This window comes from Protomyctophum bolini, assembly GCF_963924005.1.
Source record: "Protomyctophum bolini genome assembly, chromosome: 8".
In the NCBI taxonomy this organism is placed as follows: Eukaryota; Metazoa; Chordata; class Actinopteri; order Myctophiformes; family Myctophidae; genus Protomyctophum; species Protomyctophum bolini.
Genome location: NC_137869.1, coordinates 8,925,960 through 8,951,099, shown reverse-complemented (window position 1 = coordinate 8,951,099; position 25,140 = coordinate 8,925,960). Strand labels below are relative to the sequence as shown.

Genomic DNA, 25,140 nt, shown 5'->3' with positions numbered 1-25,140 from the left:
CTCGTGTTTTGTGCCCGCTCAACTTGTGCATTCCCACTGAACGGGGTGCGCACGCATTTCCGACACACCAAAGGTCCGAAGCACGGGGACATGCGATGCGATGATGTGAAAATGCGATGGTCCGACATGCGCTGCTCCCGTGCTTGCGGTTATGGTTAGGTTAGAGATTGAGGTTTGGGATCAATGGTATGTCGGAACTAAAGCCTGCATGTACCCCACTGAATGGCACATACCTGTGCCCTTTCAACTTTGGCAAAAGATGAGTCTTTATGTATATTAAACCCATTTTGACCTGAGGTCAGACTCTAAAAAATGTCTTCTACATCCTGACAGTTTTCTGAAAAAGCTATGTTTCTATGTCAGTCGTTCTTCGATTTTTCAAAAATAGCAGACCTACAAGCTCCGAGTGGCACGCTACGAGCTTGTAGATCTGCTATTTTTCAATAGCTAAAGCATAACATAATGCTAACACCAAAAGGGGTTCCCGCCCCAAAATGTGTTAAAGCTCCCTCCCTCGTTAGCCTTCATCCAGCAGTCCCTTTACAAGAGCACCAACGGACATTTATAGATGTCAGATAAGGTCATTTTGATTCATTATTAAAGACTTAATTAAAAACAAACAAAATGTCAACGGTCAGGGTGCTTTATCTACAGTCTGTATCGATCCATTAACCCAGCAGATACCGAAATACATCCATCAGATCCATTAGCCGAGCAAACACTGTCATACTGAACCACATCCATCAGCCTTGTCGGCTGACCTGTGACCCTTGACCTAAACTACACCGTCTCCTGAGTGGTGGGTTTGTCAACCTCAGCATCTCTCAGAGCCACTGAGGAGCAGAGACCACCAAAAGACAGACAGGAGAGAAGCTATGGGCGCTGGCGGAGAGAAGCTATAGGCGCTGGCGGAGAGAAGCTACGTATGGCGCTGGCGGAGAGAGAGAATGCATGCGTGTCCTTTGAAAGAAACAAGTTATGGACAGGCTGCGAAACAGAGACAAAGGAAATCATTACTGAGAGAGAGAGCAGCATAAGCCAACAGAGTGAATAACAGAGAGAGAGAGTAGAGCAGCGAGTAGCCAGCTGGCCTCAGGTTGTGATAAATGCATGATTTAGTGTCTGAAAGAGCAAGTGAAACAATGAATGATGGGTGTGTGCGTGTGCACGTGTGTGTGTGTGTCTGTGGTCTGTGTAACCTCACACACACACACACACACACACACACACACACACACACTCTGAAGAACGAGTGTTGTTGTCATCTGTTGATCAACATGTTTTCAACAGTGCACAAGATGTCTCGTAGGTAAAAAATCTACATGTTATGGTAAATGGTGCATTTATATAGCGCCTTTATCCAAGGCGCTTTACATAGATTGTGCATTACATTCACCCATTCACACACACACATTGCGGCGGAAGCCATGCAAGGTACCAACCAGTACATCGGGAGCAATTTGGGGTTCAGTGTCTTGCCCCAAGGACACTGGGATTCGAACCACCGACCCATGGATCATTGGACGACCTGCTCTACCTCTTGAGCCACAGTCGCCCCATGATCAAAGGGTTTGTTAGGCTCACTATGTGTAAAGATGTTTATGCTACATGTAATAATGAGGCACATGTGGGACAGTGTGTCATTTTGAAATCAAATTTCAGGTTAAATTGCCATTTTAACGCTACAGTGACATTGACAAAAGTGTTCAGGTACATTCTGTAGTGATTGTTGAATATATGCAATACGCAAACAAGCACAACATCTCCAAATTAAAAGCACAACATCTCCAAATTAAAAACACTTTACATATGATCTCCTCAAATCAGAACAATAAGGTTTCGGTCAATGTCCACAAAGTTTCCCTTTAAGCATCGCAAGATTCTTCAGTTCTTTGTAATGTCAACGTCTGGGGGGGGGTCCAATGTTTCAGAACTACTGATTTAGAAGGCATTTGTAGAATCGGCCTCAGGTCTTAATGGGTTAATGACATTTGCCATACAGGATACAGCAGATCATAAAGTGACGATTCTGTCCATTCCAATTAAATTATACCGCCAGATAATTGAGATCCGGTAGTTTCTGACATCCATCCTACTGTGAGACTGTGAAGATGATGAGGAAGCCTCAGATATCTTGGTGTAATCCAAACTAGACACTGAATTTAAAGACCCATTTTATAGAACTATACTATGCTGACCTCTGTAGGCCGATTATAGACACTGCATCTCTCCTATACCTCTATAGTTGCTCACTCTTTCTCAATGTCAGTTTTTCTCCTGTCTTTGTTCCTCTATGTCTGTCTCACACACACACACACACGCAGTCACACAGTCACACAGACACAGACACAGACACACACACACACACACACACACACACACACACACACACACACACACACACACGCACGCACACACACACACACACACACACACACACACACACACACACACACACACACACACACACAGTCACATACACGGTCGTGCTGAGTTTTGTGGTCTGGCAAAAAGAACAACAGTAGCCAGAAAAAGACTGTGGTCTCAGTCTCAGTCAGTCACTTCTCTGTAACAGCATGAGCTAGAAAAAGACAGAGGTGTTTGTTTTTCTCTCTTTTTGCTCTCTCTCTCTCTCTCTCTCTCTCTCTCTCTCTCTCTTTCTGTGCTGTGCTGTCTTTCTACTGTGCATGCGTGCGTGCAATGTGACAGATCTGAGAAAGACATACATTACTACTATACTATATATTATGTAATACTAAAACAGCCTCTGTGCAGGTCATCCTGATACAGTGTATGTAAAGAGATGAACACTCCTCCAGGGGCTAAATGACCACTGAGTGTTTGACTGTGTGTGAGGTCAGGTCAGCTGTGGTCACTAGTAACTACAGCAGGGAAATACTCTGACCGCAGCTGTATCAGCACTATGAAGGAGAAGGAGGGAGAGAGAGAGACTGTTGAGGTCAGCCTTTATAGACCCTCTCTGTGCGTGTGTGCGTGCGTGTGCGTGTGCGCGCGTGTGTGTGTGTGTGTGTGTGTGTGTGTGTGTGTGTGTGTGTGTGTGTGCACAGTACATTATGTATTTTCTGACTATAATGAAGAGCCGGTTGCAGTGGTGGGAAAAAGGACTCAAATGTTTTACTTTTACTAGAAATACTCTCTGTTACAACTAAGTAAAAGTATAAAAGTCCGGAATTCAAAATGTACTTAAAGTACCAAAAGTGAAAATACTCATTATGCAGAATGTCAACTTCAGGCTCACAATGAAGAAAAGAAAAGTCCATTACTGCATCAAATGTAATCAACAAACTATGCTATAAAAATGGTCACAGTGGCCATATTATATTGTCAAATAAGAAATAGGCAAAAAGAAATAGACGATTTGCAAGCTCACAACGCCTCATTGTGAGCTTGTAGATCAGCCAGCTATATTCACAATATCTGTCTGTGGAACAGAGTCAAACTAAATGTAATGCCTCAACTCCTATTCCAAGTGCTAATCAGGGTGGGGGGTCCCCAGTTCAAATATAATTATGTTGGGGGGGGGGGTCACTCACAACCTGCTCTAATGTATGCTTCGGCGTACAACGGTGTCGCGCGGCAGAAATAGCCGACCTACTAAAACAAGCTGACAACTCGTCGTATCCGCCACACATTGTGGGCTTTAAGGCTGGCTATCTTTGGCACGCGACACACACAGCCGTACGGCGAAATACAAATGGGGGGCGTCAGGCTCCACCTGCTCAGGAACTCATAATAGGTTGTGGTCAGCTTTGCATGTATAGTATACACACACACACACACACACACTCTTGACCACACCAATTTCCTGCATTCCTCCTCAGAAATATGCAGACGGACAGATTGCACCGTACAATCCTGAGAGTCATTTAAGTCTCAGGAGCGTATACAAATAAATGTAACCAAATGGACCCGTGGATACATTTACATCTACAGGTCCTTATACGTGCGACAGGATTTGTTGATGATGCCTCATTTCACGCTCTCACTTTATCTCTGCGTGATACTTGCATTCTAGAGCGGATGTACTCATGACACAAACAGCAGTTTAACTTAAATCAAATGCAAATTCAAAGAACGACTGACATAGAAACATGGCTTTTTCAGGATGTAGAAGACATTTATAGAATCTGATCTCAGGCCAAAATGGGTTAACAGAAAGGCCACATACTCCTCTGTAGGCAGAATGTTGGCATAGTGTTGTGGGTTCGAGAGGTTCTCTGTCACTACCTAGAGGGAAGGGGAAAGGAAAGGGAGACTTGGACGTGTTGACTGGGTGAGCCAAGGGTCGAAGCAGCACTCCTTTGATCCCCAGATGGCCTCTGTACACTCAGCTACGGGTCGCCCTAAAGGAGGCCCTTTCTCCTTTCAACGGAGGTGATCTGAGGCGACGACGTACTAGTGTAGATGACGATGATGTCACCGTGTTAGTTTTTCTAAAAATAAAGATAACCCAAACCCCACAGTAGAGGATGTTGGTTTAATTTTACAGATCTGTATAGAGTAGACACAGAGTGGGATAGTAACATAGCAATGCAAATACACAGATCTTCACATTTCGGTGCAGGGTTTGCCGAGAGGGACAAACATCCTCCATCGGAGGGGCTTTGCAGAGTAAACAGGAGATGTTCCTCGCCATAATTACTGCAAACATAAATCTGCATTAGAACTGTGTGTGCTCAGGACATGGTGGTGCTCCCCCCCCCCCCCCCCCCCCTCCCCCGTTCCTCCTTCCTATGATTAGTGAGTGCATTGTTACTATGAATGGAGGCTCCTGTACAGTTACATAACTCCATAACTAAATCCCAGTCATTACTGCGAGGGACCATATTAAAACTTGCGGGGGTTTTTAGTAGAGCTAAACACATTTTCTTTGGGGGTTTTTGTGTACACGTTCCCGTGGGAACGCACACACACACACACACACACACACACACACACACACACACACACACACACACACACACACACACACACACACACACACACACACACACACACACACACACACACACACACACACACACACACACACACACACACACACACACACACACACACACACGTGGCTACCCGCTCACTTGTGTGTGGGGGGGGGGGTTTGTTTGTAGCCAGTGGTGTAAAGTAACTAAATACATTTACTCAAGTACTGTTGTGTAGGCGACTTAAGAAAGTGCAATTTTGTGGATTATTTTTACTGATTACTTTAATGGTGTGTTTCCGATTTACAATACTTTTACTTCTACTACCCTACATCTCAGAGGCAAACTTTATAGTTACCAATTACTTACTGTAGATTTTTATCATCATTATTATTATTATTATTACAAAACATACATTAACCACTTCAGTCTTTGAAAATAGCCGATCTACAAACAAGCTCACAATTGTTGATATCCTAAACCCTGTTAAATGGGATATTCTGTGCATAATGGGTACTTTTACTTTTGGTACTTTTAGGTATATTTTTTATTCCGTATACTTTTACTTAAAGTAAAACATTTGAGTACTTTTTTACCACCACTGTATATCTCCTCACTTGTGAGGGTTTTTGTAGCTAACTACCTCTCATTCAGTCCGTGGTTGTAAAAGCCTCCTGCGGACAGAAAGACTGAATTAGCCCTAAAAACTACATACAATACCATACAATGAAGCCACCATACCCATTCAGAGGCTTTGCTACGCTGAAAAAACCCTTGTTCTGAGAGTGTATAGGCTTGCATACAAATTTGAACACTCTCAGAGTTACATTTAACACTCAAGATTTTACAGTGAAAGCTCTGAATTCTGCGGTCAAAAAGGAGTTGGCAGTCCTGCCACAATGTGCGATGCCTCAAAAATGTTGTCCCAGCCCTTAAATGACAGAGTGTGTGTGTAAGAATAGGAGACGCAGACGATAGTACTATGGACATACAGTACATGAGAAGAGACAGAATACGAACAATATGCTCTGGAACTGAATGTATTTAAAGACTACAGAAATAAAAGTTCTGTGTCTATGCGTGAGCGTACGCGCGCGTGTGTGTGTGTGTGTGTGTGTGTGTGTGTGTGGGGGGTGTGTGTGTGTGTGTGTGTCTATGCGTGAGCGTGTGTGTGTGTGTGTGTGTGTGTGTGTGTGTGTGTGTGTGTGTACTCTGACCTCTCTGTGAATTTGTCAGTGGGCTCAGAAGGGCAGGCATGTGGCTGTGATGTGTGTTATGGCGGGGGAGGGGAGGGAGGGGAGAGGAGGAGGGAAAGAGAGGGAGGCTGAAAGAGAGAGAAACACAGAGAGAGAGGGAGGAAGGGAGGGCGGCCAGTGCACCGAGTGAACATGTTAACCACTAACTGAGAGGGAGGAAAGAACTTGTGAGAAGCAGAGAGAGAGAGAGAGAGAGAGAGAGAGAGAGAGAGAGAGAGATCCCATGGCAGTTCAGTCCACCCTCAGTGGGAAAGCAGCCGTTCTGTGTGTTCCCTCTTGCAGCCAAAACCTGCCTGGATCCCTCTCTCTCTCATGGGGACACTGACACACTGCTGGGACCTACTACTTAACTCAAGTCTTCTTATAGTAGCATTAGCATCACATTTAGCCTATAGACACCGGTGGTGACACCAGCAAACTATCTGAAGTTTGGGACCTGTGGAGCCTGCATGTGGAACTGTAGGAGAATTAGCTTAGAATTCCTGGCAACTGGATTTAGGCTTTACACTCGTTTTGGGACAGGTTCTGTTCAGAGAGTGGAGGAGTGTTCCTTCCTATCCTGCCAATAATGAACGTGTGTCGGTACCAGTCAAGGAGTCACTAGGGTCTTGGACTCTGTGAGGAGTGGACCCATGCATGCGAGCAGGACCAGTAGACTACACAACATTATTTAGAAGCAGAGCCATTTGTGTACTGTTGGCAGCAGCCAAGGATCAGCATCACATCTATAGTCCAAGGATCCATTTTGAGCAGCGGTTTGGTTTGAATGCCCAGCAGAACCATGTGTTCACTGAACCGGGCCATGTCTCTGTCTGTCTTCCCCAGAGAGCCAGCCAGTCCAGCCGGTCTGGACACCACAGTGGACTATGTCAAGGTAGGAACCGTTACCTCTATCACATGTTCTGCTGTGTTTATCTACCTTGTTGCTGTTGCTGCTTTGACACCTGCATTTCCCTCTGTCTGAGGATCTCATCTTATTTGACTAATAATACAACCATGGGAGACAGACCTGTGTTAATATCTGATACAGAACCAGCTCACACATTCACCGCACTGCACTCCTCCATCTCCATTTCGTCACAATCCATCAGAATGATTGGGATTATTATTGAACATACTCTGGATATGCATCATGTCAAGGTTACATTTTTATATATTTTCCCCATTCGCTTGGTTTTTAATTCAGTTTACTTTCAGTTTGATTCACCTGTGGGTTTTTGAGTGGTGCAACCACTCCAAGTAACAGCAATGTCCGTGCCTATGCGCCTATGTGACGTTAACCCACCCACCCATGCACCTATGTGACTGTGAGCACCAGTATGCCTATTAGTACCAGTAGGGGCGCTGTTGTGCCAGAAACAGAGAGAGGGATAGTGCTGCACTGTTGCCTGCTAATGAGAGAGGGAGGCGAGGGGGGGGGGGGGGGGGGGGGGGGGGAGTTGCACCACTCAGTTCACACGGGTGTGATTTTTTACTTTCAGTTTGATTCATCTGTGGGTTTTGTAGTTTCAGTTTGATTCATCTGTGGGTTTTGTAGTTTCAGTTTGATTCATCTGTGGGTTTTTTTACTTTCAGTTTGATTCATCTGTGGGTTTTTTTACTTTCAGTTTGATTCATCTGTGGGTTTTTTACTTTCAGTTTGATTCACCTGTGGGTTTTTGAGTGGTGCAACCACTCCCTTACGGAGCTATGTGTGTGTGGCTGGCTGGCTGCCTGGGTTTGAGCTGGGTCTGAGCACGAAAAAGCATGGTTGTTTTTTACCACCTGGCCTGGGCCATGGCTCAGCGGTCCAGGCACCTTGGCTGGTAATCCAGTCTGGCAGTGTGCCGCGGGTTCGACTCCCGATCCCGACAGCCTTTACTGCATGTCACCCCCCCCCCACACACACATCTCCCCCCCCCCCCAATTCCTGTCAGCCTACTGTCTGTCCCTCTATAAAAAATATAAAATAAAGGTGTGCCAGTACAGTACAGTAGTGATAGTACAGTGTGTTTTCACACACTGTTAGTGTGTGAAAACAAACTTTGTCCTAACACAAACATTAAATGCCATTGATGACAATGAATGGGACAATTTAAGTGATTGTGTAAACACAAACATTACGTACTAGTAACACAAACATTGAAGACGAAGATGAGGACTCAAATTCTGATTGGCCGGAATGAGATGATGTACGATGATAAGATTGCCCCTCACTTCACAAGAGTGTGATTTCAGTTTCAGTTTCAGTATTAATTGCTTAAACAGTTTCAGTTTCATTTTCACTTATTATTATTATTATTAGGGTCAGGGTCACAGGGTGTTTATTTTCTATAGGCGGAATTTATTTTGCATTGTTATTTGTTAACGTTATAAGAGAAAATCGACACGGTACACTATAGAGAACTAATGTGATCGTTCAACCCTCCCCTCACGTTGAACAAGTGAAATAAATCTCAGAAATGTAACTGAATTAATGTAGGAATATGAAGTCACATCTATCTAAAAACACCACATACAGTAGGCCCCAATGTAACTGAATTATTGTAGGAATATGAAGTCACATCTATCTAAAAACACCACGTACAGTAGGCCCCAATGTAACTGAATTAATGTAGGAATATGAAGTCACATCTATCTGAAAACACCACGTACAGTAGGTCCCAATGTAACTGAATTAATGTAGGAATATGAAGTCACATCTATCTGAAAACACCACGTACAGTAGGCCCCAATGTAACTGAATTAATGTAGGAATATGAAGTCACATCTATCTAAAAACACCACATACAGTAGGCCCCAATGTAACTGAATTAATGTAGGGATATGAAGTCACATCTATCTAAAAACACCACGTACAGTAGGCCCCAATGTAACTGAATTATTGTAGGAATATGAAGTCACATCTATCTAAAAACACCACGTACAGTAGGCCCCAATGTAACTGAATTAATGTAGGAATATGAAGTCACATCTATCTGAAAACACCACGTACAGTATCCCCAATCATCTGTCACTGCAGGCCTCCATAATGAGAATCCGTCACCCTGAACTCCTGTACTAGGCTACGCTAATCTGATATAGCTCCCGGGCGTCCACGCCTAATATGTCATAAATCACGTTGTCTGCTATACTGTGCAATGGCTGTCACACTAAATCACGCACGCACACACACCCACCACCTGGGTACCAGCTTGTTTGCCCTGGGTCAGAGAGGAAGACCATCAGTGCATGGTGGAAAAAGTACTACTAAGCATTATAGAAATACTCTGTTATGAGTGAATGTCCGGAATTCAAAATGTACTTGAGTTAGAGTATACAAAAGTATTTGTATCAAAATGTACTTGAGTTAGAGCACAAAAGTATTTGTATCAAAATGTACTTGAAGTACCAAAAAAATCACACTCGTGTGAAGTGAGGGGCCCTCTTATCATCATACATCAGCCAATCAAATCATCACATTCCGTGCGCACACACACACACACACACACACACACACACACACACCCCACCTTGACCCTGACCACGGGATATGACACGGTAAAAGACTTGCTGCTACATCGAGGTCTACTACACTGCGTATGTGTGTGCGCACGTGGGAGTGTGTGTGTGTGTGTGTGTGTGTGCATGACTGTGCATGTGTGGAAACGCAAACACACCTGGAGGGCCAGATGACAGCTACAATTTCACACGCATTATATAACCTGTGTGGAATAGCCCCCATATATTCACTCAACACACACACACACACACACACACACACACACACACTCGTACAAACACACACAGTTGACATTTACGGACTAACCACATTTGACCAGAGATCCAGGTGCTGTTTGTGTATTTTTGTGTGTGTGTGTGTGTGCGCGCACGCACAGTAGTGCGAGGGCTTGCTTATGTGTGCTCTTGTGGGAAGGACGAGGTTTGTTCTTCACACCAAGGTGACAGCATCCAAACACATGAGCTAAGTGATGGAGAGAGAGAGAGAGAGAGAGAGAGAGAAGAGAGAGAGAGAGAGAGAGAGAGAGAGAGAAAGGGAGAGGGAGAGGGAGAGGGAGAGGGAGAGGGAGAGGGAGAGGGAGAGGGAGAGGAGAGAGAGAGAGAGAGAGAGAGAGAGAGAGAGAGAGAGAGAGAGAGAGATGGATGGATGTGGCCAGGAGAGATGTATGTACGTAGGAGAGAGGCAGAGAGGAAAGGAGAGAAGGGAAAGGGATTATTGATGGAAGGAAACTATATACAGTAGGGAACAAAGTGCAGTACATACTGTATAGTATATCGCTTCTGTTAGGTTGAAACCGTGACGTCCAAACCTATTCCTTTTTTATTGTCATTTAAAAAAACCATTTTAACCCATTTTGACCTGAGATCAAATTCTAAAAATGTCTAAAAATGTTCTTTGATTTAAAAACAAATAGCAGACCTACAAGCTTGAGTGGCGCACTATGAGCTTGTAGATCTGCTATTTTTCAATAGCTAAAGCATATTAACATAATGCTAACACCAAAAGGGGTTCCCGCCCAAAATGGGTTGAAAGTGAAAATAGCCATCTTCACTACTTTTTATTCACAAAAAAAACAAAAAAAACAAAAAAAACATTGAAATATGGAGATACAAGGTTTCTGCCCCGGCCAACAACGATCATGCTGAACGTATTGAAACTCAGAGAGTATACAAATTACATTATCCGTTTGTTGTTGTTGTTTATCCATTTTACCGTGTACTGTTAAGTGGGTTTGAAGGAGAACTGAAAACAAAAACAAAAACTGAATGGATTGTAATGGATGGAGAGTCGAGGACATTCATGCATCCACAACTCCATTGTAATTTAATTTGCTCACGTCACATCGCAGTACTGTACACCTTGTCTGGCCTCTCTCTGTACTCAGTACTGTACGTCACATGCAGTAATACTGTACACCTTTCTGGCCTCTCTCTGTATACTCAAAGCATGCGTCTCGCGCCGAGGAAAGGCGCAAGGCCAAGGTTTGTGTTTTTTGGACTGTTGCTTAAAAAAGATTAAATCAAAGACTGCAATCAAAGGGAGTGCTTTTTTTTTTTTTTTTAGCCTTTTGGTATTTTATCTTTGGTAGAAAGCACCCTTCAGATTGCTTATAAAACACTTAACGTAAAGGGGCCAGGAAAGGAAAGGGAGTGTTTTACTGGTCCATGTACTCCCCGGGGGAGGGGAGGGGAGGGGGAAATACTTTTCTGCCTTCACCCAGCAGCTGGCTGCTCAGATGACGGCGGGTTAAGGGTTAATTGTCTTGCTCAGGGGCACTTCGACCGAGGGTCAAAACTGCGACCCGAATGTCCAGCCTCTCTATCTGCGTATTATATACTGACTAGAACATATACTCAAAAAAATACTGAAGAGCCACAAATTGCAAAGTACGTTTTCAGAAAGTGTCAGAAATTCGTGAAAATATTTTTACCAGTATTTGAAGTGTTAGATGATTCATAATATGAATATATATCTGACTCGGTCTCATGTCGAGAACCATAGAACCATATTGGAAGACCGAGACAAAGACAAGCAGACGGGCTATAGTAATACCTCAAATCTACAAGTTGATCAACAGCGTCACACACACAACACGACACCTCGTTGTGACCTTGTAGATCTGCTATTTTCAGAGAAGAGATTTTTGGTGTAGAGGGGATAAAGGAATGGGCCACGTCCCATTCAAATGAGGATGTTTCTGTGTAAGGGTAGAAAAGCTTCTATTTAACCACTTAAACCCTCTTTTCTTACCTGTAACTCAGACCTATGAGTTACAACTGAACTGTATTTTTTCCGTCTTTCAAATGTCTTCGCCACAATAGCAGATCTACAAGCTCAAAACGTGCGCGCTACAACGCGCTTTGAGCTTGTATAGATCTATGCTACTTTTGGAGAATGTTTCCCCCAGAATAAGCACGCTGGCTGGCTGGGGTTCAAGAGGTTATTAAACTATAATCACTGGTTTATATAGCAATTTATAGACCTTAAGCCTCAGTGTGCAGTAGGTGGAAGTGTGTGTAGGTTTGAAACCATAGCCCTGTAGAATCCCCCCTCACCACAACCTCCTCTATCTGACAGTAAGCTGCTCAACCCTCATGAGAGAGCTTTACGGAACAATGATGCTCTGTGCGTGTGTGCGTGCGTGCGCGCGCTCGCACCATATAGGCTACAGTCAATTGTGTGCAGTGCATGTGTGTGGTCTGACTACACACTGACCTGGCACACACACACACACACACACACACACACACACACACACTCTAGGAAAGATTAAGACTTTAGTGCTGAGAAAAACGGCTCCCACAATACAAAAACAATATAGCCTACTGTAACAATATACAGTGTAACTTAACCTTAAGTAGCTGACAGGGGTCAACTTTGTGAATATTGTTGCAGTATATATATGACAGCATTTTGTCAACAGGCTTTGTAATGATGCTGATGCTGTGGACAAGCAGGTGTGCTATTTTATGGCAAAACTAGAGCAACACTCTGGCTCTCTCTAGTGGTGTAATGTTGTATTACTCTATCTGGATACTAACTAGAGATTCTCAAATAATGATCACACATTCATCAATTCCAACACATCGTTGCTGTCGGTTGGAAAATGTAGATCTCCAAAACTGTTCCTTTTTTATTATTATTATTTTTTTAAATCATACATTGAAAATATTCATACATTGAAAATATTCATAAATTGAAAATATTTATGAATTGACAAAATGGCGATCTTTAACACCACAACGTGTTGTGAGCTTGCAGATCTGCTATTTTCACTACTTTTGTGTGACACTTTGTATGATGAAGTAGGACATTAATTTACCAAAAAAAACACAAAAAGTCAAAGAAAAAGGTTTTTAACCCACAGCAATGTTATGCAAGCCTTACTGAAGTTTAGACACTGAAACTATGCCCCTGCTGTAACCCCAGTGGTCCAGAAACTACAGTATGCCCCTGCTGTAACCCCAGTGGTCCAGAAACTACAGTATGCCCCTGCTGTAACCCCAGTGGTCCAGAAACTACAGTATGCCCCTGCTGTAACCCCAGTGGTCCAGAAACTACAGTATGCCCCTGCTGTAACCCCAGTGGTCCAGAAACTACAGTATGCCCCTGCTGTAACCCCAGTGGTCCAGCGTAGCTAAGTGTATTAGAACTGGACACATTAGAGAACAAGATTATGAGCAGAATACTCACTTAGCTGACTCACATATAGTGGTCACCTTGCACCACGTCAACGTGGCTGTCTCATAATACATACTGTACATACAGGCTACAGTATATCGACTTTGTCAGGTGGAAAAATGTGTTACTTTTCAAGGTTCAAATTCCAAAGTAGCAGATCTACAAGATCTGCTACTTTTGAGGCTTTCATGTGACGCTGTAGTACGATCAAGCAGGGCGTTAATTTATGAAAAAAAAAAAACCCACAAAAGCCTAGAATATGGATGGACATCAGAAGTTGCTGCCTCGACAGCAACTGAAGTCAGTGAGATGGACGTCTGTGTTCTTTCTCAGCGGATTAGGACAGTCAGGAACAACAGATAGAAATAGAACAACGTAGAATAGAACCTCCAGCGTGAGGTCAGAAGGACATTTTCTGTCCCTCGTTGTTTTTCCAGAGCATTCCTCGACTAACAGACTGTGTATTTTAAGGTGGACATTTAGCCTAGCTGGTGATTTGAGGGCACTGGGGTTGGTGGCGGCGGCAGTGGTGTGTGTGTGTGTGTGTGTGTGTGTGTGTGTGTGTTGTGGTTCTCCAGGGAATGTTCTAGAGATGTATTTCCTTCACAGATCCTCGGGGACCTCATGCTGTATAATTAGTGGCCCCGCTTCCTGTGGCGACAGGGTATTCCTCTAACTACTGTAGGTGGCACTGGAGTGCCAGCCTTCGTGTGTGTGTGTGTGTGTGTGTGTGTGTGTGTGTGTGTGTGTGTGTGTGACGACAGAGAGAGAGAGAGAGAGAGAGAGAGAGAGAGACTGGTGGGAAAGTTGAAGCAGTAAATTAGTGTGTGGGAGTAATTGCCCAGTCAGTTGTCATTAGGCAACACAAACATTTTGCCACTTATATCAACTGCACTCTAGATTCTTTACTGTTCACACGCGCATGCAACGCTCTGACGAAAAAGACAAGGTTTTATGCCAGCAATACTTTGCTTTACTCATTAGCATCTTAGCCAATGCTACTACACTACAGTACAGTACAAAAACAAACAAACAAACACCGAACAACATCCTAGAGAGTCGGTCTGCTTGGGAAAGCAGACTGACTGTATACTTTGACAACCCAAGACAATCTGTGACACCTGTACAACTCAGAACAAATGGAGTGGAATCTCTGCATGTGTGCATGTGTGTGTGTGTGTGTGTGTGTGTGTGTGTGTGTGTGTGTGTGTGTGTGTGTGTGTGCATGTGTGTGTGTGTGTGTGTGTGCATGTGTGCGTGTGTGTGTGTGTGTGTGTGTGAGCATGCAGTCATCTACAGTACCTACTGTACAGTTAGTCATCCGTCAGGAAGACACAGTGCCTCGCTCGCGTGGACCCCTCCCACCTCAGCGTTTCATTGGCCAGAGTCCAGGTCACATGGGTCCTCCCCCGCATCCATATATGGAGCCTGTGGGCAGGGCAGAGCGAGACAGGAGTGATGGGGGGGGCTGGGTCGTCCACTCTAGTGTGGAGGAGAGAGAGAGAGAGAGAGAGAGCTCATGATGTTGCTCCTACTAGAGTCCAGAATCCTCCTACCAGGAGCTTGCTTAGTTAACTTTAGCCGGCCGGGCTGACTTTAACCTAGTTAATTTTCAGTCACTTTGACTGCGTGATTGATTGATTGGCTAGCATCATGTTTATTTTATTTGATCATAACTGCATCTGGTTACCTGCTATGTACCTGCTTGGTTTACATTAGTGTGTAGTGTACAATACATCAGTATAGTACTGAGCAGTTCATTACTGTCTATATCCAACAGTATAGTCAAATGAACAGCAATGCCGGCCGTCATTAAATGAAGGCAAAGCAGGTGGTCGATAACTGGAGACCACCTTTTTGGGGTTAGCTGGACAGAAAGACCACTGAGGTCAGGATTATTGTGATCGCCACGATGTCGGACCGATGTCACCTCAAGACCCTGAGCGCTGCCCTCTGTTGCTTCTACCACAAGAACTCTGTCATCTCAGCAAAGGTGAGAGAGAGAGAGAGAGAGAGAGAGAGAGAGAGAGAGAGAGAGTTGGCTGGGGGGGGGGGGTGTGTATATACGAGTGCATGCGTTTGGTTAGACATACATTACGTACAGTATGTATTGTGTAGAACTGTGTGAGTGAGCCTGGGGTTTCCTGTGCATGCGTTTGTGGACAACCCCAATTTAACCCAGCGATGCATGTCTCCGCTGCAGAACCTAGTGTCTATGGTATGGTCCATAGGTTTCAGAACCTAGTGTCTATGGTATGGTCCATAGGTTTCAGAACCTAGTGTCTATGGTATGGTCCAGAACCTAGTGTCTATGGTATGGTCCAGAACCTAGTGTCTATGGTATGGTCCATAGGTTTCAGAACCTAGTGTCTATGGTATGGTCCAGAACCTAGTGTCTATGGTATGGTCCAGAACCTAGTGTCTGGTATGGTCCATAGGTTTCAGAACCTAGTGTCTATGGTATGGTCCATAGGTTTCAGAACCTAGTGTCTATGGTATGGTCCATAGGTTTCAGAACCTAGTGTCTATGGTATGGTCCATAGGTTTCAGAACCTAGTGTCTATGGTATGGTCCATAGGTTTCAGAACCTAGTGTCTATGGTATGGTCCATAGGTTTCAGAACCTAGTGTCTATGGTATGGTCCATAGGTTTCAGAACCTAGTGTCTATGGTATGGTCCATAGGTTTCAGAACCTAGTGTCTATGGTATGGTCCATAGGTTTCAGAACCTAGTGTCTATGGTATGGTCCATAGGTTTCAGAACCTAGTGTCTATGGTATGGTCCATAGGTTTCAGAACCTAGTGTCTATGGTATGGTCCATAGGTTTCAGAACCTAGTGTCTATGGTATGGTCCATAGGTTCCAGAACCTAGTGTCTATGGTATGGTCCATAGGTTTCAGAACCTAGTGTCTATGGTATGGTCCATAGGTTTCAGAACCTAGTGTCTATGGTATGGTCCAGAACCTAGTGTCTATGGTCCATAGGTTTCAGAACCTAGTGTCTATGGTATGGTCCATAGGTTTCAGAACCTAGTGTCTATGGTATGGTCCATAGGTTTCAGAACCTAGTGTCTATGGTATGGTCCATAGGTCCATAGAGTGTGGTTTGGTTCTGGGACGGGACGGGTCCCGTCAGAAGTTTACTTTCTTGCAGAAGCTCTTCTATAATCTGGTGTAATGAAGTTCACATGCAGGGGCTTGAATCTGTTCTTTGACACAGTCACTAGAATGCCTTTAAATAGATCGAACATGCTGGAAAATAAGCACGTTTACACTGATCCTATTGTAGTCTGTCTGTCTGTCTGTCTGTCTGTCTCTCTGAGTTGAGCTGCAGACACTGGGCTTTTATTGTTGTGCCCAGACATACTCATAAATGAGCGACTGTGTGTGTGTGTGTGTGTGTGTGTGTGTGTGTGTGTGTGTGTGTGTGTGTGTGTGTGTGTGTGAGAGAGAGAGAGAGAGAGAGAGGGGGGTGCTGTGCGTTTAGTTACTACTTGCCATCTGATATGATATACTCTATTGCATTAGCAGCATATGGTTTCTTTCCTGCAATAACAATGACAACTTAAACACACATAGAGATACAGTAGAGATACAGTCATACAGTAGAGACACAGAGAGACTGAGTAAGAGAGGCAGAGAGACGATATAGAGATGAGGATGATAAACTCTAAACTATACCTAATAGTTTATTTTCCTTAAATTGTGATATTGGTGAAATGTAACTAGATTGGATGGGCCGATCAGGTTATGTGCTTTCTCCCTTTTCAGTCCAAAAAGTACATACTGTACTGTAGACATATCATTATAATAATGAATGATAATAATAATAACATATCATTATGTTCTGCTCCATCGCCATGCAGACATGTATCATATTCCCATAGCCTGGAGGGACAGTAGCTCTGATTTGATTAATTCACAAAAATATCATAGTTGTTATTGGGCTTTGAACAATATTCAGGAATTGAGTTCCTCAGCATGCACAAGACACACACACACACACACACACACACACACACACACACACACACACACACACACACACACACACACACACACACACGGCTGAAGCTGTGAATTGACAATGACATGCATTGACCATTGACACTGTTATGTTATGGTACGGTAAATGCTTGTTTAAACTCCAATTTCCTCTCCTTAACCCATTCTGACCGGGCACCCATTTTGGTGTTGGCATCATGTTATGCTTTAGCTATTGAAAAATAGCAGATCTACAAGCTCATATCGCGCCACCGAGTGGCGCGATACGAGCTTGTAGGTCTGCTATTTTTGAAAAATTCGAAGAACGACTGACATTTTTAGAATCTGATCTCAGGTCAGAATGGGTTAATCAGACCAGTGTGTCCCCAGTGGAAACCTCGTGTGAATCTGATCTCAGGTCAGAATGGGTTAAAGAAAACAAAGGAAGGTTCAAGGTCCACACTTTACAGGTTCATAAGAGCAAAAGATATTTTTGTTGCCCTCCCTCAGACAGTTAATTACTATATATGTAATCAATTATCTCTCTCTCTCTCTCGCCTGGAGTGTTCTTCCATTCTCTGTCTGTGACCTTCTATATTCTATATTCTCCATCTGTCTCTCTCTTTCTCTCCTTCTATCTCCATCTGTCTCTCTGGGAGCTCTCCAGTTATCTAGAGCCATAGTTTGAGTTTGTAGATCTGCTACTTATCCTATTTTTTAATTTGAAAGGTGCTGTTTTTTTGTTCTTTTTAAGTCTGTCTGGTGGTTTTTTATAAACAAGCGCTAGTGACTAAATAAGAACTGTGTTGGATCCAGGTTCTTTTTTTTCCACCATATCCTCAAAAGTAACAGTTTTGGACATGGTTTCCGCCATTCCGACAGCGACAAAATACATAATTTATCATTTCTATTAAAAAACCTACAGCACAATTATTACTCTTAGACTGTGATCACATGCTCGTGGCATGAACTGAGCCTTGGATGCCTTTCCTTTCCGTTGGTCAAGTTCAGTTGTTGCCACGCATGTGCGCACACACACACGCGCGCACACACACACACACACACACACACACACACACACACACACACACACACACACACACACACACACACACACACACACACACACACACACACACACACACACACACACACACACACACACACACACACACACACACACACACACACACACACACACACACACACACACACACACACACACACACACACACACACACACACACACACACACACACACACACAGCAACGCTTCAATAGCTTGGTGATAGTATTGATGGGTGTAGTTGATGAGTTCTAAATTGAGCAATTAGATCCGTCTAGTCCCATACAGACATGAAGTGGTTTCTGCTCAGATGGATGTAAACAGGAAAAGGTGGGAGCGTCACAATTAAAGACCAACGTGACATGGATCAACAGGTCCCTTACTATTGGCTGGCACTATACTGTATACTGTACCTACTGTACACCTACTGTATATACCCTCTGTCCACTGCTCCTGTGTCAAGCCAGCCTTTGCCATTGACCAATCAAAGCCACCGGACAAAGCAAAACAAGGATTGTCCTTTTTAACCATAATGTTGAGGTGACGAAATATGACCTTTTAGTGTTATGATCTTAATCCTCTTTCATCATCCCATGATGTACAGTCTGTGTGCACACACACACACACACACACACACACACACACACACACACACACACACACACACACACACACACACACACACACACACACACACACACACACACACACACACACACACACACACACACACACACACACTAGAGGAAATGGCACATCAACAGCAGAGCAGATGCTTGTTATTTTAGTGATGTATGATGATATTGATGGGCTTTCATGTAACGATGTGATGATTATCTCTCTCTTTCCGCAAACAGCAAGAGCATTTCCTTTGGGTGCGCAAGCTTTTCACATTATTAACCACTTAAACCCTCCAGCAGTGTAAAGTGGAGTGGGACTAGAGTTACCACTAGTACTCCGAGACCACTTTTCTTTTACCGTTTACACCAAATTTCGTTTGGCTCAAGTGGTTAACACTCACTTTCATTTCCGGTGAAGGAAGAAGAGTGGCGTCTCTTTCTTGCACGCCAGCCCCATTTCTCCTCAGGCAGTGTTCTAGCCTCTATTCATTACTTATATCAGTCACATGTTCCCACATGGCAGCGGCCTATTGGACAGCACATATATAGAGCGTCGCAGTCCCGCCCCCCTCGAGATATTTTGGTCCAAAATATTGTGTTGGTTGTTGTCATGATTTGTCACGACTCGAGTTGGCTTTGTACGACGCTTATAACAAGGTCTTTGTTTAAATACATACTTTTTTAAATGTCTATGGGAAAAATGCATTGGGATTCCAAGTCCAGGTGTCCACCTAGTCAACCATGTGTTCACTAGCCGGGCATGGCCAGACTAATATCACGTACTGCGTACATGTTAGTCACGGTGTGGAAGATTCGGTTACAAACAGATTAAAACGTCGTCTAACTTTGAATAGTGGGCTCTGATTGGTCACCCACAGCTCTGGGGGTGAGAGAAATGTAATTCAAACTGAGAAGTGCTGCCAGACCAATCTGACCAGGGATTTATGGTTAAAAGACAATCCTCTTATTGTTTTGTCCGGTGGCTTATTTGATCGGTCAACGGCAAGAGCACAGGAGAGACACAGGAGCAGTAGCCCCAGAACCACTGACATAGAAACATAGCTTTTTCAGAAAACTGTCAGGATGTAGAAGACATTTTTTGAATCTGATCTCAGGTCGAAATGCGTCGTGACATCTCCCGTGGTGGTTTGAAATGCAGGGTACCAGATTGCTCTGTAAAAATCCAATAACCTATAAAACCCATTTCAACAATGCCTTCCGCTTTTGGCAGTTCCTACGTCATCCATGCAGTGATGAAAACGTTTATTTCTAAGGCGTTTCAGTTTGATTGTATCATGTTAGTGGAAAATACAGGAGAGAGAGGGAGAGGAACATGGAGTCATGAGCCATCTTTGAATCTATCATACCATACTGTATATGTTATAATCATCGTCATCACTAGTACCATTATCATCACCACTGTACAGTACTGTATGTACATTCATCGTCAGCATGCTCGTCGACCTATAATATCTGACCATAAATCTCTGTCCAAACGTCATGTCTCTGGAGGTGTTCCTGTCAAAGCTTAGGCACCAATGACGTCTGCGTGCGTCGACAGAACAGCAGAGGAGACCACAGTAAGAACTATATAACACTAGAGAGACCAGGAGATGGAAAAGGAAAGGTTGCTATTATGCTATAAAGCCAGACCAGATGCGCACGACGCACGCACATACAGTGTGTGTGTGTATCATGTATGTGTATCACATACACACACACACACACACACACACACACACACACACACACACACACACACACACACACACACACACCCACACACACAGCAAGGCAGGCTTATATACGGTGATGGAGGTAAGGGAAAACGCAGGTGCCCTCTAAGGATGACATCATCAGGCAGGATTTAATTAAACACCAGCCTATAAACATCACATCAGTCCCTCAATGCCTCTCTATCTCTCTCTCTGCCTCTCTATCTCTCCATCCCTCTCTATCACTCCATCCCTCTATCACTCCATCATCCTCACCCTCTCCATCTCTCCACCCCTCTCTGCCTCTCTGTCACTCTCACCCTCCATCTCTCATCCTTCTCCATCTCTCATCCTTCTCCATCTCTCATCCTTCTCTACTGTACCTCCACCCCTCTCTACTGTACCTCCACCCCTCTCTACTGTACCTCCTCCACCCCCTCTACCTCCGTCACTCATCCACCTCTCCCCTCCCACGCCACGACATCATCATCTCACTTCCTTTTAGTGTCACCTATCAAATTACCCTGTTCTTTTCCTTCTCTCTTATATTCACCTTCATCCCTTGCTCAATATGCCTTCATTCGCCCCTACACCCCACCCCACCCCCCTCCCTACCATCTCGCCCCCAACCTGACCGTCCGCACGATCATTCATATTGACTGCTGTGTTGGGGGGGGGGGGGTGGGGGTGGAAGGGCAAACCTGTGGGATGACGTATGTATAGAGCCACTGCACAGTGCAGTAGGGGGTCATTACTGTAATGCATGTGGTGGTCCTTTGTGCATGAACGGATAGATGGATGAGGGGGTGGCTGTGGGTGGGTGGGTGGGTGGGGGACTCTGCCAGTAAAAGATGAGTGTATGAGATGAGTGGCGTCAGTTAAATCGACATCTAGATTTACTGGTCCGTCTCACGAGGCCTGCAGGTCAAGTGCAGATGAATAAAGACCTGCCTGCCTTTCCATCTGACGTCTTATTGATAATCCAAATTTAAGTTATACGTGGATGACAACAAACTGAAGTGACTAGTAGACAAGACGTTCCCACTCCCGTTTACTGTAAAATCCGGAATGGATAAATTAACACTAAGGATTTGACTGTGTTCCGATGGCTGTCTTTCTGTCCGTAGGGTGTGTTTGTGTGATTTTCAAAAACATGAAAGACATGAATCAAAAGTTCTTACACTGACTGTTCTACTGAACTGACTTCATTTGTCCAAAAGGAGATCTAGATTCTGTCACTGAACCCTGAACCCTGATTTATGCAACTTTGTTTACGAACTGCACACCTTTAACATGCTATTGATCAATAGATCAATAGCATGTGAGGCTGGTGTGTCTTGCTACAATATATAGAGTGTACTTACACTGGTCAGAAATGGCTTATTTCAAACTTTAACCAATCTCAGTTGATCAAAGATGCCGTTTTTTTCTTTTTTTTCCAACAATGTATTCATTGATTTTACTTTTTCCCACACAAATGACAATACAAATGTACAAAAAAACAACAATGAACATTACAAGACAATTACTATAAAGAAAGCAAAACAATACAAGAAAAACGCAAGATGCCGGTTTGATAAATCAAAATTGATGTAACATGTGTGTGACATGTTTTCATTGTCTTGATAGTCAGTGTGCCATATCAACATTATGTTTAATTATGACACCACGTCGACATTAAATATTTCCAAATTATTTTGATTGTCCATGGGCTATACATATATACGTTTATTTCTTCTTCTTTAAAAATGTAAATAATGGATCATTAGACTGAATGATCATTAGACTTAACCCAACTATCACGCCAGACATGGCCAAAGCATTTCTGGGGGTCCCCGGCCAAAATCGTTGAGAACCCCTGCTCTACTGTACTCTTTTTTTTTTTAATAATTTTTTTATCCCATGATTTTGTAACCCATTTTCACCCCTGTGTCAATTATCTAATGTGATCCTGGGCTCTACACACTCTCCACCAACCTGGGGAGAGCAACGGACTTGAACTCATGCTTCCTTCATGCCTGAGTGTCCAAGTTGCTCCTTTACACCTGACAGGGGGGAGTTTCCCTGGTTGGACGTAGCGCGTGGAAGGGACACGTTATTCCAACCAGTTCCTTTCCCCTCCATCAGGCGCCCCGGCTGGCCAGGGGGAGGCAGTTTAGAGACCAGGCTTACTGCATGTTTTTTGTGAGGGTACCTACCCTAGGGGACACGGGGAGAACATGCAAACTACACACAGAAAGGCCCTACTGTACTCTTTTATCCACACAGAACATTGATCGGGAAAGGACGAGGGAATCGATAAGGGATCGGACCGTTAAGCAGAATCGCTAATGGCATTGGACTTATCAATAAAATATGATCAATTCCTATGTCTACCTATACTGTAGGCTATACAGTATGTGTCCATGTCATTGTTTCTTGTGTACCGTACACAAAAAAGTATTTTGTGCATTCATGGTCGTGTGCATTCATATCAAGGGGAAAGGCCCGCTCTACTCGGACAGTCTTATAATGTTTCAGGCGTGTGCTGTGGGTGCAGATTCAAAGGGAACATTATAGTAAATGAATAATATCCGCTCTCAGTGGAGTAAGAGTCTTTGTTTAATAATGATAGTGCTCCGCAGCAGCAGTCATACCAGACAGACAGACGCGTTTCGGCGCGCAGGCCTTCGTCAGTGTCAATTTTGAGTGCTGGCTGTGGATTTTATTCATTTTCTACGTGTGCATTCATATTCATTCATATGAGGCTGAGTGTGCGTGGGCCTCACACGTGTGTGTGTGTGTGTGTGTGTGTGTGTGTGTGTGTGTGTGTGTGTGTGTGTGTGTGTAAATGACCCCCCCATTAGTTTCCATTAACTCACACACTGAACAGTTAACAGTAGCACTATATTATTGATCCATCTCTGTTGGGTCAACCAGTTCACATCAATATCAAATAGAGACCACAGCCAGAGAGTGGAGGATGACGCTGTTTGAACTGCCGTTATGTAATCTGTCTGTCTGTCTGTCCCGTGTTCAGAAGTAATCTGTAATATGTAATCTGTCTGTCCCGTGTTCAGAAGTAAGACTGTCTGGCTGTTCATGTGACAATGCCCTTCATTAAAGACACTATGGTGGAGCGACCCAATAGCAGAGTTAGGTTAGAGAGCGGCGTACCACATGGCCTAACCGTTTGTTTCCCAGGCCAGGACCATATCCCACTCATCACGATTCACTACTCTCTCTTCCACCATTCCTGTCTCTCTACCCAAACGTCCCAAACGTTTTACCTCCAGACCAAAAAGAGAAACGTGTCGTTTCCTCGGGACTCAAACTATAGTCAAAAGTACACGCTTTGTTGATCTGCCATTTTCACTACTTCTTTAAAGTAAATTTACTTTTTCCTAATGTATGTAATTTATAGATTTGTTTGTTTTGAAATAGAAATTAAAAACAAAATGTACTATCGCGGACCCATAAAAATGGGTCTGACGCACAAATGGGTCCCGACCCAGTGTTTGGGAACCACCACCGCTACACTGACCAAAAATAAATAAAAATAAAAATAAAATAAATACATAATGGTGAGATGACAGACATGGGACAGACTCAGCACTTACCCAATACCCAGCTGCAGTAGCAAAGCTTGTGGGGTGGGATTGTTAAGGTATACCGTATACTGTATCAAGACAACGTCACTAATATATTATGAGTGCTTCTGAATTATATCATGCGTGGAGTCAATACTGCTCTGTCTGTACAGTGGAATCAATCAGTAGCCTACATGTACAGTACAGTACAGTACATGTAACCTTGCCCTTTAATGTAGTTCTGTACGCGTTTTATGCGCGCACGCACGCACCACATTTATTTCTGTTATGCTATTAGTCTCAAGTTTAGAATGAATAAAGAGATTATAAAAGCATGTTTTTTTATATATTCTATTCCTTCCTGTATTCTAATTTACACTAAGGGGGAGTGTAACGTGATATAATGGCTTCCTGTCATGTACTGTAACTGTATGGAGACATGGGGCCATGGGGTCTCTAATGGGTTCAGAGATAGTAGGGAAATGTAGAGTAAACAGGAAAAGTAGGAGGACACAGAGTCCATGTACACACACTGTACCGGCATGGGCCTTGTGGACAGACACGAAACTTGTGTCTGTCCACAAGTTGTTTGTTGTCGTTCGAGTTCAAATGTGGTCTGCTGTTCACCTTTTTCTTACAGCCCAGAGTGCATTGCGTTTGTGTGTGCATATAAGTTCCTCTTTCTCTTGCCGTGTTGCCAGTTTTGCAAGAGAAACAAGTGGCCAGGTCTATGAAAAAAAGGTGCATGCTCCCTGGCCGGTATGCACCATGCAGTGGTTGTCAGCCTTTGCAGGGACACTCATTAGAGAATCAGAGCTTGTTTTTGAAC

At 43.8% G+C, this 25,140-nt stretch overlaps 1 protein-coding gene across 2 annotated transcripts in view; it reads left to right on the top strand.

The window, feature by feature from the left end:
• The window catches only part of bcar3 (BCAR3 adaptor protein, NSP family member), a 53,838-nt gene that overhangs the window by 13,094 nt on the left and 15,604 nt on the right, over window positions 1-25,140 (top strand). The window contains exon 4 of one of the 2 annotated variants that reach the window (XM_080769544.1): window positions 7,022-7,070. In XM_080769544.1, coding sequence (XP_080625670.1) covers window positions 7,022-7,070 — 49 coding nt within the window. Of the gene's footprint in view, window positions 1-7,021; window positions 7,071-14,999; window positions 15,352-25,140 lie in introns of those variants that run through there. The other variant, XM_080769545.1, reaches the window with a different exon arrangement.